The 16,199-nt window shown below is 34.7% G+C and overlaps 2 protein-coding genes and 1 long non-coding RNA gene across 3 annotated transcripts in view; all 3 read left to right on the top strand.

Moving 5' to 3' along the window:
- Positions 1-4,499: 4,499 nt before the first annotated feature.
- On the top strand, positions 4,500-5,160 carry LOC111400144 (probable pectinesterase/pectinesterase inhibitor 54). Its single transcript, XM_023027581.1, has 2 exons — positions 4,500-4,846; positions 4,899-5,160. The coding sequence occupies exons 1-2, from the start codon at positions 4,500-4,502 to the stop codon at positions 5,158-5,160; spliced, it is 609 nt and encodes a 202-aa protein (XP_022883349.1).
- Positions 5,161-5,803: 643 nt separating this feature from the next.
- Positions 5,804-10,488, top strand: LOC111400863. Its single transcript, XR_002703883.1, has 2 exons — positions 5,804-6,000; positions 10,113-10,488. It is a non-coding gene; the product is annotated as an uncharacterized LOC111400863 (long non-coding RNA).
- Positions 10,489-13,729: 3,241 nt separating this feature from the next.
- LOC111400143 (xyloglucan glycosyltransferase 4-like) overlaps positions 13,730-16,199 on the top strand; it is a 12,668-nt gene continuing 10,198 nt past the window's right edge. Inside the window, exons 1-4 of the mRNA XM_023027580.1 lie at positions 13,730-14,722; positions 15,057-15,365; positions 15,450-15,854; positions 15,955-16,196. Coding sequence (XP_022883348.1) covers positions 14,252-14,722; positions 15,057-15,365; positions 15,450-15,854; positions 15,955-16,196 — 1,427 coding nt within the window. The 5' untranslated portion in view covers positions 13,730-14,251. The remainder of the gene's footprint in view (positions 14,723-15,056; positions 15,366-15,449; positions 15,855-15,954; positions 16,197-16,199) is intronic.

Genomic DNA, 16,199 nt, shown 5'->3' with positions numbered 1-16,199 from the left:
GTCTTTACTCCTTAACAAAAAGACATAACAATACCTTATGCAATCATCTATAAAAGTAATAAAATACTTTTTTACCTCCTCTAGTTTGCACAAACTTTAAATCACAAATATCACTGTGAATTAGTTCTAGAGGATTCGAGTTCCTTTCAACTGAATGAAACAGTGTTTTTTCGCTAATTTAGCCTCTACACATGTCACAACGATGATTTTGATCAAAGGACATAGAAGGCAATAAATCTAAACTTACTAATCTTCGTAATGTATTAACATTTACATGTCCTAACCTATCATGCCATAAGCTAGAAGACTCAATCAAATAAGTAGAAGATTTATTTTTATTAATATCAAAATCACGGAGTACAGGCATTACATTCAATTTGAATAGCCCATTGGCTAGGTACCCTTTGCCTACAAACATGCTATTTTTGGTGAGTACAAATTTGTCAGATTCAAATACCAGCCTAAACCCATTCTTGTTTAACAGAGCTCCGGATACCAAGTTTTTGCAAATATCGAGAACATGCAGCACATCAATGAGTGTTACTTCTTTCCCCGATGTCATCTTCAGCACTACTTTACCTAGACCAATAACTTTTGATATTGCTGAGTTGCACATGAAGAGTTGTCGTCCATTGATAGGAGTGTAAGATGAAATCATCTCCTTATCCGCACAAACGTGACGAGTAGCACCAGTATCAACGAACCATTCTCTCGGATTATCCACCATGTTTGCTTCAAATATAACAGCCGAGAGCATTAGTTCAGACACTCTGTTAGACAGTCTATCTTCTTCAGTCAAGTGCACTTGGTCCTTTTTGTTTTTCTTTTTCTGCCGACAGTCCTTTGCAATATGACCAGGCTTACCGCAATTATAGCAATCTCCTTTGAACTTCTTGGCCTTGCTCTTTTGCTTGCTATTATTCGGGTGCTTCCTTTTCTTGCTAGTATTTGGCTCCACCAAGTTGACTTTAGCCTCCATTTGCTGCTTTTCGGACTTTTTTTCAGCATTTCGATTGTCTTCCTCAATTCTTAATCTAATAATCAAATCTTCAAGTCCCATTTTCTTGCGTTTATGTTTCAGGTAGTTCTTGAAATCTTTCCACATTGGTGGTAATTTTTCGATAATAGCAGCTACCTGAAATGGTTCACAGAGCTTCATGCCTTCTGCATGTATATCGTGCAAGATAAGTTGTATCTTTTGGACTTGAGTCATTATTATTTTAGAATCTACCATTTTGAAGTCCAGGAATTTGCCTACAACGAATTTCTTCAATCCGGCATCTTCTCTTTTTGTACTTCTTTTTCAATGACTCCCATAGTAATTTAGCCGTTTTGACGGAACAGTATATGTTGTATAGTGTGTTGTTAAGGCAATTGAGGATGTAATTTCTGCACAAGAAGTCACTATGACTCCAAGCATCGAATGCTGCTCGTTTTTGAGAATCTGTTTCCTTCTCCTCAACAGTTGGAGCATCTTCTCTCAAGATTTTGATCAGATTCAAAGTCGTGAGATAGAACAACATTTTCTGTTGCCATCTCTTAAAATCCACTCCCATAAATTTTTCCGGTTTCTCCCCGTGAGCATTGTTAGGGGGTACGACAGATGTACTAGGGGGTACAACAAACGTACTACTACTTGCCATTATCGTTTTAAGATTGTTGAAAAATATTGGCAAATAATAGTGTCACTGTAATTTATATTTGGGTAGAGTAATGACGTTTGGATGGTTTTGAATGGTCGAGGTAAGAGTTCGACTCTTTCTCCTTAAAACGATAATGTACCGCACTGGTACTGACGATATTGCAGCACTCGTTTCCCAAGATACAACGACCTCGTCTTGTAATAGTAGTACTCCAAATTACAAGATCCGACAAACCTGTAAAGTTTAGATCTCTCCACATACACTGGATGACTGAAATGCACGAAAAGTAATTTTCGAAAATTGAATTATAAAAGCAGAAATTATGTAGGGATAAGGGGATAATTTCGGGAGAGTAGAAAATTAATTCTGATTTTGGGACAGTCAACCGCCACTTTGGACAGTCAACCGCCACAACCCGCCAAATTTTAGAAGCACTGCACCACGTGTCACATACAGAAAATTCGGGGAAGAAAAAATTAATAACATAAAATATATTATTATTATAATAATAAAATAATATAATTAAATGTTATTTTACCAAAAAATTATATATTGACTTGGCCCAAGCCCAAGACCCGTGCTGAGCCGAGTCGGTTGGTCGGACGGATGGCGGCGGCGGCGCGCGCGTGTGAGCTTTGGCTTAACCTACTAGCATGTAGGTTCTCTCCCTGTCAAAGACTATTGGTACCCCTTGAGGCCCAAACCCAAGTCCCAAACTTGAGCTACATAAGGTGGTTTATATTCTTTTAGTTTTCTTATTTGGGATTGGTATTTTCCAATTTCTCACCAATTTTATATCAACATCAAGTGGGCATTTTTTTGTCTTAATTTCTCATTCACCCTAAATTGGTTTTGAGAAAATAAATTTGCCATATTAATCTACCCATGGAGTAGAATATATTCGGCCAAAGAAATCTTATTTTCGATTAACGGGACCCACTAAATTAATTGATCAAAAGTTGGTCAAACCAACTAATTAAACCCAATTTTCCAACAAATACATAAGCTTACTCGAGTCTTTTCCATAAAAGATACAACTTTTGGGGTAATTTCTCACAATTATAATTTTTTCCTACCACTAGTAATCAGATTTTTTTTTTTTTTTGCCTAATTTAATTAAATATATAGTCATATTTCGAGTCTTTCTACCATGTCATAGTTAGTCCCTATTTGATAGAGAAATCGAAGTTAACAATTAATTTTAATAACATATTTCATGAAACCCACAAACTTTTCAACTACATATTTTATCAACTTTTATCAAAATCTATTAAAATATGATTTTAATCATATAAATTCAATTGCAGATTCTTATCTTCTATTAAAATCGGCCAATAATCACATCTACGTTATGCAATCAAGTCAGTCTTTTATGCTTTAAAGGGGGAAGCCTCAAAAAGTATATGCATGTCTTTCTCATAGAAGGATACGATGTAGTCTATATGCTCAGTCGAAGTATCAACTGTTAAATGTTAAGTTATCCCCATTTCACAGTTCTCATAGAAGGATATGATTTAGTCGATATAGGGACTATGCTGGTGATTAATGCAATTTTATACCCGATACGCGAGATCAATGAGGCAAGTATTCATTGAAATTATTTATTAAACCAATGAGTGATCCAGCAAATCGATGTCTCTTTTGCAAAGAATTGGAATGGATATAGTCGGTACATAGAATAGTTGTCCACTTCAATTCATTTAGTTACAACAAAAGGATATTAGATACAATATAATTTACTAATTTATCTAATAACAAATATTTGCTTAATTAATATTTTTTTCTTGGCCACGAGGCTATTAATTTATCGAAATGTTACTCTATGTATTAGAAGAAGGTTCACATTAGTAGTCCAACTTCTCATAACTGCACGACCTCCTTTATTACTTGGTTGGGCTGATCTAATCAAGAAAGTCATGGATTGAAAATACCAAATGAGGAAAAAGTAAAAATCATGTATTCTATTTCATTTCCAACTATTCCTCAATGAATTCAATGACGTACAATCTTTCATTTCACATATTGACCGGTTATAGCTTCTGGTATCAAATTGAGCTAATACCTAGGCTTAGGATGACTCAACCCCAATAAAAAATAAAACTAAAATTAATTCTTTTTTATTTGTGGAAGTTCACGAATTGATCACCTATTGTGAATGGAGACTTACTGAGTTTCATTGTCTAGCTCGATGACTCGTGAGGACAACATAATTGGCCCAATTACTAAAATGTAAACAAATTGCTGTGGTGGTGATGAAAACAGGAAGGTAAAATGTGCGTATTGTAATTTTATGAAATATAACACATTCTATTATAATCGAAAATTATTAAAATAAAAATAAATAAGGTATTTTGAACTGGAGGAAATTACATCATTCCAAGTCTTTGAAGATAACAATTCAAAAATCAGGGTAGATGTTTCATTATTCACAAATCAAGTCCCCATCTATTAAAATCTTAATTTATCTCCACAACTCTCTCTCTCTCTCTAGTGAATCGTCCCCTCCATTCTCTCTATACGAAACGGTGCAATCACGAACTCCTTACCTTCCCCTTCATCGCCTAGCCCATCACCTACCTTTAATCTATATCACCCTAGAAGGAGCGTGAATCGTTGGCCAGAAGGAGCTCGAATCGTTGATAGTTGCGGAGTTATTTCACCCATATCTTGCGACTGTAGATCCATCCATGGTCGTCATCTCCATCGTTGCTCACTGCGAACAGGGGTCACTGCAGCACAGATCTAATTAACGTGCCCCCAAAAAATAGCTCTTTTTCCATGGAGCTTTTAGTTTAGGAGATCTAAAGACATTGCTATCACATAGGTAAATTGATAGCAATTTTATTTTTGTTAAGAATGATAGGAAATGGGTTTATTGCAAGAGATATTGGGTTTGAGATCAAAGTAGGCCCTCGAAGAAAACAAGTTGTGGCACTATATATAGCCTCATATCAATCCGTTCTGTATAGTTGTAGCATTTTGGTATACCAGGATACATTATACGCAGTCTCCAACCGTCAATTTTATGGGAAATGTAACATATACGGTACCATAGACTTCATACTTGGGAATGCTGCTGCAGTGTTCCAGAGCTGTAACTTGTTCCTTCACCGGCTAGCTGTTGGAGCCTACAATGTAATCCTGGCACATGGCCGAACCCATCCTGTCCAAAACACAGGATTCTCTATTGTTATTGTTTTGATGTTAGTTGTGGGTGATTTTACTTGTTTTCGATTTTGCAAATGGCTGTTTTAGTGGTGGTAAGGTGGTTGTTGAGTGGTGGTGTTGTGGCGGTCATACTTTTTGTGCAACGTTGCCATGGGAATCATGGAAAGGAAAAGTCTTGGTTGCTAAATGCATGGTGAGTTGGTGTTGGTGCGGCGGTGATGGTGGCGGCGGGGATTCAGATCTGGATGGTGGTTGTCGTGATGGTGGTGGTTCCCGTGATAGTGGTGATGTTGGTGGCAGTAGTGTTGAGTTATTGTTATTGTTGGTGATGGTGGAGGTGGCCGCGTAGTGACAGAATGGGACAAGGAGTGTCTGTGACCAACTATTTGGTTGATTTGTGAACAAGTATTGGTGGTGGATCGGGTTTTGGGTGTATGTGACCAATTATTTGGTTCTTTGTGACTAACTATTAAAATGTGATTTTAAAATTCGATAATTTGTGACTAAAAAAATATGTGACTAACAAACTCGAAAATATGTAGCTGATAGATAAATTATGACCTATAATTTTTTTTATCTGTGACCAATTAAATAAAATGTGACCTTTAAAATTATTGATTTTTTATTTCGAAATAATCTGTTACCAATTAATTTGACAATATGTAATTAATAAATAAACTGTGACCTGTACTTATGTACATGTGACCAATAATTGTATAAATGTGACCATATTATATTTAATTAATAAATAGTTTAAACTAATTATCTCATATTTGAGTTTTGCATTTTCAAACCATATATCTAACTTGTGATTTGGTGTAAACTAAATCACCGAGTTATGATTTTTTTTCCCTTTGAACTATCTCCTATTCATGGATAGGCCCAATACGTTTCGTCTATTCAGTTGGGCTAAGCGGCGGTTTACTCTCGGAAAAAGAAGGGGGCCGCCAGGTTGGCCTGACTATAAATTGGGCTTCTATATAGCGGCTGTACCGTTATCTGGAGCTCCGCAATCCTAGTGGTCCCGAATTGCTTCTCGTTCTGGGTCCAGAAAACCATTAAATAAACGGATGAATGACTTGCCGAAGAAATACCCAATATCCGACCCGGAAAACAAGTCTCCTTGAGGAGGGAGGCTCAAGTGCAGGGCTATTTGCACCACTCTGAATGAGAAAGTGGAGCATAACGGGTACCCCCATGGCGTCTTGTGCTAAAGAGATCGATTTTTGAATGTTTTAGCTTTGTCTATATAAACGAAGCATGTCTATAATATAGTGCATACAACGTGTTCGAAGATTTTTCTGAGTTTTATTTTACTTGTTTGATATTGGGTTTTCGATTTTCATGCTGGAAATTTGATGCTAAATTGGGTTATTTTGGGCTGGATAGGATAGTTGAGTTATGGAATTTTCATCGTCAGGTTGCAACATTTGATGGGTAGTAGTGGCCAGCCATATGTTACTTTTCTTGTAAAATTTTCTCTTTTCTCTGCAATATGAGTACTGTTTTGATATTGATGATCTTAGAGTTCAAAATTTTTCGAAGTTGATGTTTGGGTTACTACCACCAGTTAAGTTTGCTTCATTCTGCACTACCCTGTCCGAAACCTTCTAAAATGTTGAATCTTATACAATGAATCAATACTATAATGTACAACAGAGATTCTCCAGAGGTATGAGGGTACAAATTAGCTATTATGTTAAAGCATGACCGTTCCTCCTGCTCAGAAATTTGACATACTTATTTGACAAGTAATCATGACTTTTAGGCTCATTTGATAGCAATTTTTCACTCAAAAATTGATTTTTTGATCGTTATTTCACTATTTCAGGTGGGATCCACGTCAAACAATCAAATCTCATAATCACTATCAAACAGACACTTAATTTAAGCCAATTCAACTTTCAATATGTATTTTACGAAGATTATGGGAGAATTTGTTATAACCACTTGAGATTCATAACATATTGAGTATTAGATTGACTAAAATTAAAGGTCACGATTATTTGTCAAATAAGTGTGTCAAATTTATGAGTAAGAGGAACGGTTCTAATGTCAAAGTAGATGTAGGAACAAGAACATAGGAATAGACTCTTTGCCTTATTTGTTGACACAAATTTGACACACAACTGATATTCTTGCATAGAACATGTACCTTGTATCTTTAATCTCAAAATAACACCCTCATAGTAATTTCTCTGGAGCCATGAAGTTACAAATTAACTATGATGTCAAATTAAACATTAGAACATAAACTTAGGAAATGATGAATAGTTTGTACCTCATGTGCCTTATTTTTTTGGACACAAATTGACACACTACTGACATTCTTGTATGGAAGATGTAATGTGTATCTTTAATCTCAAAATAGCACTGTCATAATAATATTCTTTGGAGCCATGAAAGTACAAATTAACTATGACGTCTAACCAGACATGAGAACTTACACGTAGGTAAAGATGAATAGTTTGTACCTTCTGTGTGTTAGAGCATGTTTGTTAGAGATCTTAAGTGATATAAACTATGGGTCTTCTGGTTTGAAAGTATGTTCAATCAGCTTAAATTGTGATTTAAGCTTTGCCAAACATGCACTTATTTATTGACACAAATTTGTCTCACAATTGATTTTCTTGTAGATCAGGCTGATGCTTAAGAGTTTAATATTTTTAATGCATTGGATTTGAACTTCAAAGTGTTGTGAAATTCTCACGCATTCGTGCTTATCATTTTTAATTGTTGCTCATGTATATGCATACAAATGACATGTATCAACAAATATGGAAACTTGATGCAAATACAGTGGCATTTCTTAGCTAAGTGGGAACGCCCAAAAGTAAACATGGCTTGAATTAATCGAATGCTGATTTTGGCTGATTTGTTCCTTCTCCTTTTATTACTTTACTTTATATTTATTTTGTCATGAGCTGTTTCTTTATTTAGTCAAAACCGTGTGGCTTGATTGCTGCTAATTTAACACAAATGTATTAGAGAGAAAGTCAGATCTTTAACCAGGCACTCATGTTGAAAAGGGCTGCTAAGTTAGTTTGTTTCTCATTGAACATTGAATTAAAAATAGTTTTTTCATAAATTGAAATTTATCTAGTTTTTTTATGCGATTTGGCATTCTTCGGAATCAACGAATTAGTTAGTCATGTGTTTATCTTCTCTTTTTTTCTCCGTTGCTTCACAACCTCTTATCTATGACCTAGCAGTTCTGTAGCACATACACTTCAACTAAAATAGCGTGTCCAACATGTGTCGATACAGATACTCCTCGGACACTTTACCATAAACATATTTCTTTTTTTAGTTAAAAATATTTGAGTTATTAGTAAATAACAAACATATACTCATATTTTAAATATTTTAATAAAAAAATTAATAAAAAGTATAAAATTAAATTTATGCTAAATAAATAAAGAATTTTAAAGAATATAATCAACATGCTGACATTTTGTGTCCATACATTCTTTCAAAATCACGTGTCGACGTATTCGACATGTATTGTGTCAAACACACATTTTCGTGTTGGTGCATCATAACCTAATAGCATAGATTCCCTATCATGCTGCCTCTTGTGTACTCTGTAATTTGTTTTCAAGTGTTCTAGAATTTGTTTTTGAGTTCTAGCTCCAACCTACTATAACCAATTTGGCCATGTCTTAGCCCCCTTATCCCGAGAAATAAGGGGTGAAAATAAAAGAGAGAGAGAGAGAGAAAATGAAGGAAAGATGAAAATGAAGGTTAATTTACAAAAAAATGAAAATATACAATACAATGTTTTAGCACGCCTATCATTTCCATCTTCAGGGTAGAAGCGGATCTAGCTAAACCGACCTCTTTGTTAGTTTTTGCAAGTTAAATGAAGCTTATTTTGCCATATCATTTCAGTCAGTTCAGATTAGAATCAGGATGATCAAATTTATTTGAGTTAAAATATTGTTTTTCTTTTTGACTCACCCTTTTCCTTCTCCAAAATGAACCTTTAGTTGCTTAGTGCTGGTGAAGCTATGAAGGTGTTTGGTTTAGAAATAGGGATTTTCAAGTCACATTTGTATGAGTCCAAATGGTGATATTAGTTATGAAAGAAAGAAAATCTTTAATTGAATTAAATTTGGAACTGTTCCTATAAATTTGTCCTGAGAACTGACGGTCCATATAGTTTTAGCAATAGTACGACGATCCGTTGGCAACCATTCTTATGCGTGGTTCAAACTTAAAGAATCAGATGTCTTTTAACGCTGCTAAGGATTTGGACATCTCAACTACTGGACATGGAATTGAATCTCACTATTTAAAATAGGCAGAGCCACATTCTTGTTCTCTTTGGACTCGGTGTTTCTTATCCATCATTAATTGTTTTTCCAGCTTATGAAACGGTTAATATGCCAAGTGGGACAAATTGTCTTCTGATGAAGCCATCTTCATAAATCATAATTTTCGTGTTTTCACATCTGTATGGTTAAGTTTTACTCTACATGCATGGCTTGTCGGTTTTGCATACTTAGTATAATGTGAAATTTTGCAGTTTGTCGATGTTGGCGATATTATCCTTGCAATTATGGTTCTGTCTTTCGTATTAATGGGACTTTGCTTACTCTTTCTGCTTGAAAAAATGGTTTTAAAGTTGTAGGCCATCTTTGAGCAAAGATTTGAATGGGCCCTAACTTAGAAACATTATCTTTTTATCCTAAAGAAAACTTAAGGTAGATTATGCCATTTGTGTGTAGCTTAAATAGCCTGAGTATGCTGGTTTCTCTTAAGAATTAATTACTCTGGGGTGGGCACCTCAGCTAGAAGCCACAAATTGCTGATAATCGCCAATATGATTTTGGACTGTCCCATCATTAATTGTAGTTCTAGTAATGTTGATGTCGAAGTCCATTACGTAATTTAATCAACATAGCGAGTTTGAAAAAGATCTGGATAACAAAGTGATTGATTTGATCCTTATAGTCAGTATAGACGAACTCTATAGCATTCTTGGGCATTTGGACATTTGCATATAGTTGACCGTCTAACCCTCAAGTGCAAGCTCGGCCAAATATTGGTATCACTACAACTCACTTGAGAAGGATCCAATTTACTATACCTAACTTTTAAGAGCTGGGATTAGCTAGATTGTACCAACTAATCACTAGAATAAACTGTTAAACCACTTGCATGTGGAGCAGATGCAGATGTTTTAGAAAAGCAGTTTCTCATAATCAACACATGAACATGGATATTAATGCTATGTAGTTTCCATGTATATATTGTATAATTTAAATGAAAATAATCTCTTAAAATAATTTTGTACAGGTAGCTTATCACATGGGGGCATCCAAATGGGACACACAGGCCACATGCTAAGAAATATCCATAAGAGAAAGCATATAAACTGAGTATCCTTTGGCAGTGGGCTCTGATGGACGAGGCTGAAAATACAATGCAAGGTGGCTAGGGTGCATCACCATTTAGCCTCATAACTCCAAAGCCCCATCTGTTTCATGGTTGGGTTTTATGTGAAAATGACTGTTCTATGTATATTAATTCTTTGATATAGTTAGGGTTATTTCTTCTTAGGTCACTATTAAAAAGTGTGAGAAAAGATGGTCGTTATATATAAATTGTAAAATGATTGAAAAGAGAATGCGCAAATGATTATAATTAAGCAGGACTATCATTTTGATGTAAAGATTTCTCATCTCATGTTATTTTCACGATATGACAATCTAACTGAAATATGATATACGTATGAATTTATTGCATTTGAGAAATTGACATACTCGATTTTTATTTTTGGATAATCATTCAAACATTCTTGATCAGGGGATATCTTAAACGTTAAATCCAGTGCGAGATGCATAATAAAAAAAAAATGAAAATTAGAAAAGTTTTAATTTGAAAATTAATATTAAAATTTTTTTTTCCATTTATTGGTACAAAAAATTCTCCAATTATTGACTTTTAAGAAGAAAAAAATTATTTTTGGATGGTCAACTACTTTAATTTAATTAATTAATTGGACTTATACTCTTAACTCGACACTAATTACAATGCATGTGCTGTCCGTTTTAATATAAAAGTAATTCAAAACTTACGTGAAAGTAATTAAGGACTTCGAAATGTCATAATCATATATTTATTTTTCAAATTCATTGACTATAGTTAGTAAAATTAAAAAATAATATATATGTAGAGCTGTTATTTAGTTGCACGTTGATCGTGCGATGCACACTGGATTCAATCATGGCGTTAACCCAGCAAATTGGTCAAATATTGTAGGAACCAAAAATAGATTCAATTCATCACATAATTGCATCTTTGTAGGATTCTTGTGACCAATAACTTCTGATTTTTCGTCTTCTTTATCTTATGTCAACGAATTTCTATACTGTCTCGTGTCTAGTTAGGAACCCCACCCCCACAAAAAAATATAAAATAAAAAATAATAATGATAATAATAATTTTAGTCATGTCGAAAAATCTATCATTTGTAAGTATACGTTCAAAATTCTCCTTTCAAAGATCGTGCACCTTGAGGCTAGAAAAAGTGTGAGGTTTACAAATATTTAGTTGAGTACGAAAATCTTCATAACTTCCAAGGCATTGTAAGTCATCTAATTCTTAGCAATGTTACATTCGGTTTTCTTATATTCAATTTGGTGCAATCAGATCATTCAAAATCATTTTGCTTGCAATTATGGTCACGCATATCCATGTTACGAAACAATGTACACCACTCATCTTAAATGATCTAAAAAATAACATATGAACTGAAAGCACGATGTTGCATGTCATTTTTTTAAATATCCGTATCATATATTATGTTAGTTAAACTAATCGAACAATGGACAAAGTGACTAAATTTGTAAGAAAATATAATATGAGTGATGTAATTGTACCAAATTGAAAATAAGTGACCCGAGGTTAATGCATTTAATGCAACATTTATTTATTTCTTGTGAAATGTAATTAGCAATATTTTCTTTTATAATTTGATACAATAAAAGTTCCCCAATATAACTCTTTATTAACTTGGGAATTACTCTTACTTGCATGTATATATACCCTGGAAACAGAAAGGAACCAAGTTTTGGTACATATAAATTACACGGTTTTCTATAATTAAAGACGCGTCAAAAGGATCCAAATCTAAGAAGACAGTTTACAATTTGCAAAGAATAGAAAAGTAAGAAAACCAAAGGGCAAAGAAAATTTGTGCATCGAGTTGACCCAATAGTAGGAGTGTTAAATGAGTTGAGTTGAGTCGAGTCGGTTGGCTTGTCACTATTGGGCTCGTCTCTTCTCACAAACTCGCTCCTTGTTGGGACAAGTTGAGCCTCGCGAATTGCTCATGGCTCGTCAATTTTTTTATTAAAATTATTTTTCACTCATTTATAACAAGTTGATTCATGAGCCATTATCAAGCTAACTCGTACACGAGCCGCCGAGCTTATGACAAACTCGTGTGAGTCTAGGAGCAATTCACATGAAAAATTCGCAATTCGGCTTGCCTCACTTAATAAATAATACCCCTATTCAAAGGTGGGGCAAGATAATTATAATTTTTATCTTCTTTTATATTTTCTATGTTATAAAAGTTTCTTTCAATTATTACGTCATGCTTGATCCAAATGATGTGAACCTCACGTCTCTTTTTGGTCACGTAAAAGGCAAAAAATGACCATCCTTTTCATTAAGAATGCACAAGTGTTGTGTTTAATTTTGATAAGATGAATAATCCTAAAGGCATGATTGGCGGTTAAAGTACAATGTGTGAACATAATATTTTTTAGTGAAAGTTTACCGACGACATGTCTTATTTATTTACGACTATACAAGTCTATGTTCAACTCACAAATTTAAGTTATCTTTTTGGAATATCTATTTTATATTTTTACACTATTCTTTTAAACTCTCTTGTTTTAGCTTCTAGTTGGTATTGATTTATATTTTCACGCATATTAAAGTTTGTGATCTTGAGGTTGAAGAACTTTTCTCCAAGATTTTTAATTTATCAAAATTCAACCAAAAGACGACTGACTCAAAAAAATGTTTAAATACCAACAAAAAGTTGGGGGAAAAAAAAAGAAACCATCAATAAATAAAGGACATTTACACCCTCAACTAACTAAAATAAATTGAAAAGAAAATAATAATCAAGGAAGATCAAACAATACGCCAACGACGACTCTTCTATAGCACCATCTCTCCATTTTGCACTCCAATCAATAGATCGCTAAAATTCACTTTTCACACTAAAATCTATTTGAATACATGTATATAAAATCCAATAGAATAGTAATTGGTTAAGCAAGATGCCAAAAATAACTTGGAGGAAGTAAAGTGGGGTGGGCACATCACCTTTGTCCAATAATAAGAAAAGAAGTGTCATGCCCCTCGGGCATAGCCCAATGATGTAAAGGACAAAATTAAGGTTATCTCATGTTTTGCTGGCAGTCGTAATGTGGGGGTTCGATTCCTGAGACATGAAATTGGATTCTTTAGGCGCAGTAAACAAACAACTCTTGTTCTCTGGCCTGTTGGGACACATCCCATGATTTACCTCCCTCACAAAACTCTAGAGGTAGGACGATAGGGGCCCTCAAGATTGAAGTTGAACTTTTTTTTTTTTTTTTAAAGAAAAGAAGCATCCTTTAATAAAAATTTTAATATCCAAGAAATGGACAGATTCCAGATCACCAGACAGAGAACAGAAAACTTATCAAAATAATATCAAGATTTGGCTGTAACTTAGTTGTCATTTACTGTTTATTAGTTGACACCGACACCATGGTGAATCTTGGAAGCTCGCGTATAGCAGCCTTGTGAAGAGTTTGAAGGTTAAAAAATGTCAAAAATCCAGACACTTTTTGTGTTTGACATGGACCCTTGATCTCATCCGAAGTTAATTTTTTTTTAATAAAAAAAATAATAATTCTGAACCTTCCGTTTGCCTCACCTCTTGAGGGCTCTGACAAGCCTGTATAATTGCATTCTTGTGCTTCTTCATTAGCATATTCTCTCTATATACTTTTGACTTGTAAATTTATGAGCATTCTCATTGCTCAGTTTCAACTGAATTTGTGGATTCGGAGCCATTCTTTTTCTGTTCGAGATCTAGATTGCATTATATAAACTAAAGAAGTCTTTTAAGTTTCAGAGTAAAATAGATGGCCATGGTCTGACAGCATACAAATCTGTCAATCCCTTGTTTCTTTTCCAAGATTTTTGATCTGGGTTTTCTTTAATCATTTCCGATTTTCAAAAAAATGGCACCAAACTCTGTAGTGATTACACTTGAGCAGCCTGAAAATGTTTCTTTAAATTGAGCAAATGATTCCCAAAGGGCGTTGATTTTCCAGGAGAAACAAAAAGCTGCAAGTCCTAAGCAATTTACTTGGGTTCTTCTTCTCAAAGCACACAGGGTAGTGTCTTGTATTCCATGGCTGGCAATGAGTTTGTGTACAATTTTCGGTTCGATCAAGAAACGAATTACCACTTCTTCCGATGGGAGGGGAGAAGAGCCCACATACAGAGGGAAGAAAATGTACAAGTTTATAAAAGCATTTCTTGCTATTTCAATTGTGGCTTTGATTATTGAAATCATTGCTTATTTCAAGAAATGGGATTTGAGTTTGGTTCATAATCCATGGGAAGTTCAGAATAATGTTGTGCAATGGTCTTATATGGCTTGGCTTTCTTTTAGAGTTGATTACGTTGCTCCTCTGATAATGACACTATCCAAATCTTGCATCGTACTTTTCATGATCCAATCACTGGATCGGCTTGTGCAGTGTTTGGGGTGTTTCTGGATTAAGTACAAGAAGTTGAAGCCTGTGATTGAAGGCGAACCTTATGACATCGAAGATGGATCGAGTTATCCGATGGTTCTTGTTCAGATTCCCATGTGCAATGAAAGAGAGGTAATTCAAGTATACTGGACTATATTTTGATTTATAATTCTCATTTAATATTCTGCAGTACGTGTCTTATTATGTGTAAATATGGCTCATAAAGTGAAAAATTCCCAGTTTTGAGTTAGCCAGATTGGAAAGAGGATAATTGAGTAGCTAAAAGTTCATTTCAGTAGGCATTCACCCAATCACCTTTTGATTTGAATATGTTATATTTTCTCAATTCCACAGACTGTTTGATGCTTAGTTCTTCAAGTTCATGTACAATTCATAATTGTGCTCAAGATTAGTCTAATTTACCTGACTATTTATAGTATTGAATGAAAATTGTGTGGAATTTCAGGTGTACGAACAATCAATTGCTGCAGTTTGCCAGCTCGATTGGCCTAAGGATCGATTTTTAGTTCAAGTCTTAGATGATTCAGACGATGAACTTTTACAGAATTTGATAAGAGATGAATGCTTGTCGTGGAAAGAGAAAGGGATGAACATAATATACAGACATCGATTCATCAGAACCGGGTACAAAGCTGGCAATCTTAAATCAGCCATGGCTTGTGATTACGTCAAAGACTACGAATTTGTTGCAATATTTGATGCAGATTTCCAACCCAATCCCGATTTCCTTAAATTGTCAATCCCTCATTTTAAGGTAATAACTTAAAAAAATTACCTAAATGTGCGCTTTATTTACTGTCATTCGACAAAGTTTTAAGAATCTTGTTCCTCATTACAGAACAATCCCGAAATAGGCCTTGTCCAGACTCGATGGTCATTTGTGAATAAGGATGAAAATTTACTTACAAGACTCCAAAACATCAATCTCTGCTTCCATTTCGAAGTCGAGCAGCAAGTAAATGGAGTTTTCCTCAATTTCTTCGGGTTCAATGGAACAGCAGGTGTTTGGAGGATTAAAGCATTAGAGGATTCAGGTGGCTGGCTTGAGAGGACTACAGTCGAGGACATGGATATAGCAGTTCGTGCCCACTTGAAGGGGTGGAAATTTATCTACCTCAATGATGTGAGAGTTCTTTGCGAATTACCAGAGTCGTATGAAGCATATAAGAAGCAACAACATCGTTGGCATTCTGGCCCGATGCAGCTCTTCAGACTATGCCTCCCGGACATTGTAACCTCAAAGGTATAACATCTGCTTATTTTCGTTAACTTTTGCTTGTTTGTTAAACGTATTCATAGAGTTCTACTAATTATTTCTCCCTTCTATGATGTTATTTTTGCAGATATCAGTATGGAAAAAGGCCAACATGATATTCCTTTTCTTTCTCCTAAGGAAACTTATACTTCCCTTTTACTCGTTTACTTTGTTTTGTATCATACTTCCATTGACGATGTTCATACCGGAGGCTGAATTACCTACTTGGGTGATCTGTTACGTCCCCATTGTCATGTCCATTCTGAACATTTTACCAGCACCCAAGTCTTTCCCCTTTCTCATGCCATATTTGCTCTTCGAGAACACAATGTC

The sequence above is a fragment of the Olea europaea genome, chromosome 10 (assembly GCF_002742605.1).
Source record: "Olea europaea var. sylvestris chromosome 10, O_europaea_v1, whole genome shotgun sequence".
Classification (NCBI taxonomy): domain Eukaryota; kingdom Viridiplantae; phylum Streptophyta; class Magnoliopsida; order Lamiales; family Oleaceae; genus Olea; species Olea europaea.
Note: the sequence above shows the minus strand (reverse complement) of the source record. Positions and strands in the feature narration are given on the sequence as shown.

Bases quoted from the DNA above. Each gene is read 5' to 3' on its own strand.
- LOC111400144 (XM_023027581.1), top strand. From the start codon at position 4,500: ATGATAGGAAATGGGTTTATTGCAAGAGATATTGGGTTTGAGATCAAA. The intron at 4,847-4,898 runs GTTAGTTGTGGG...TGGCTGTTTTAG, and splicing joins TCTATTGTTATTGTTTTGAT to TGGTGGTAAGGTGGTTGTTG.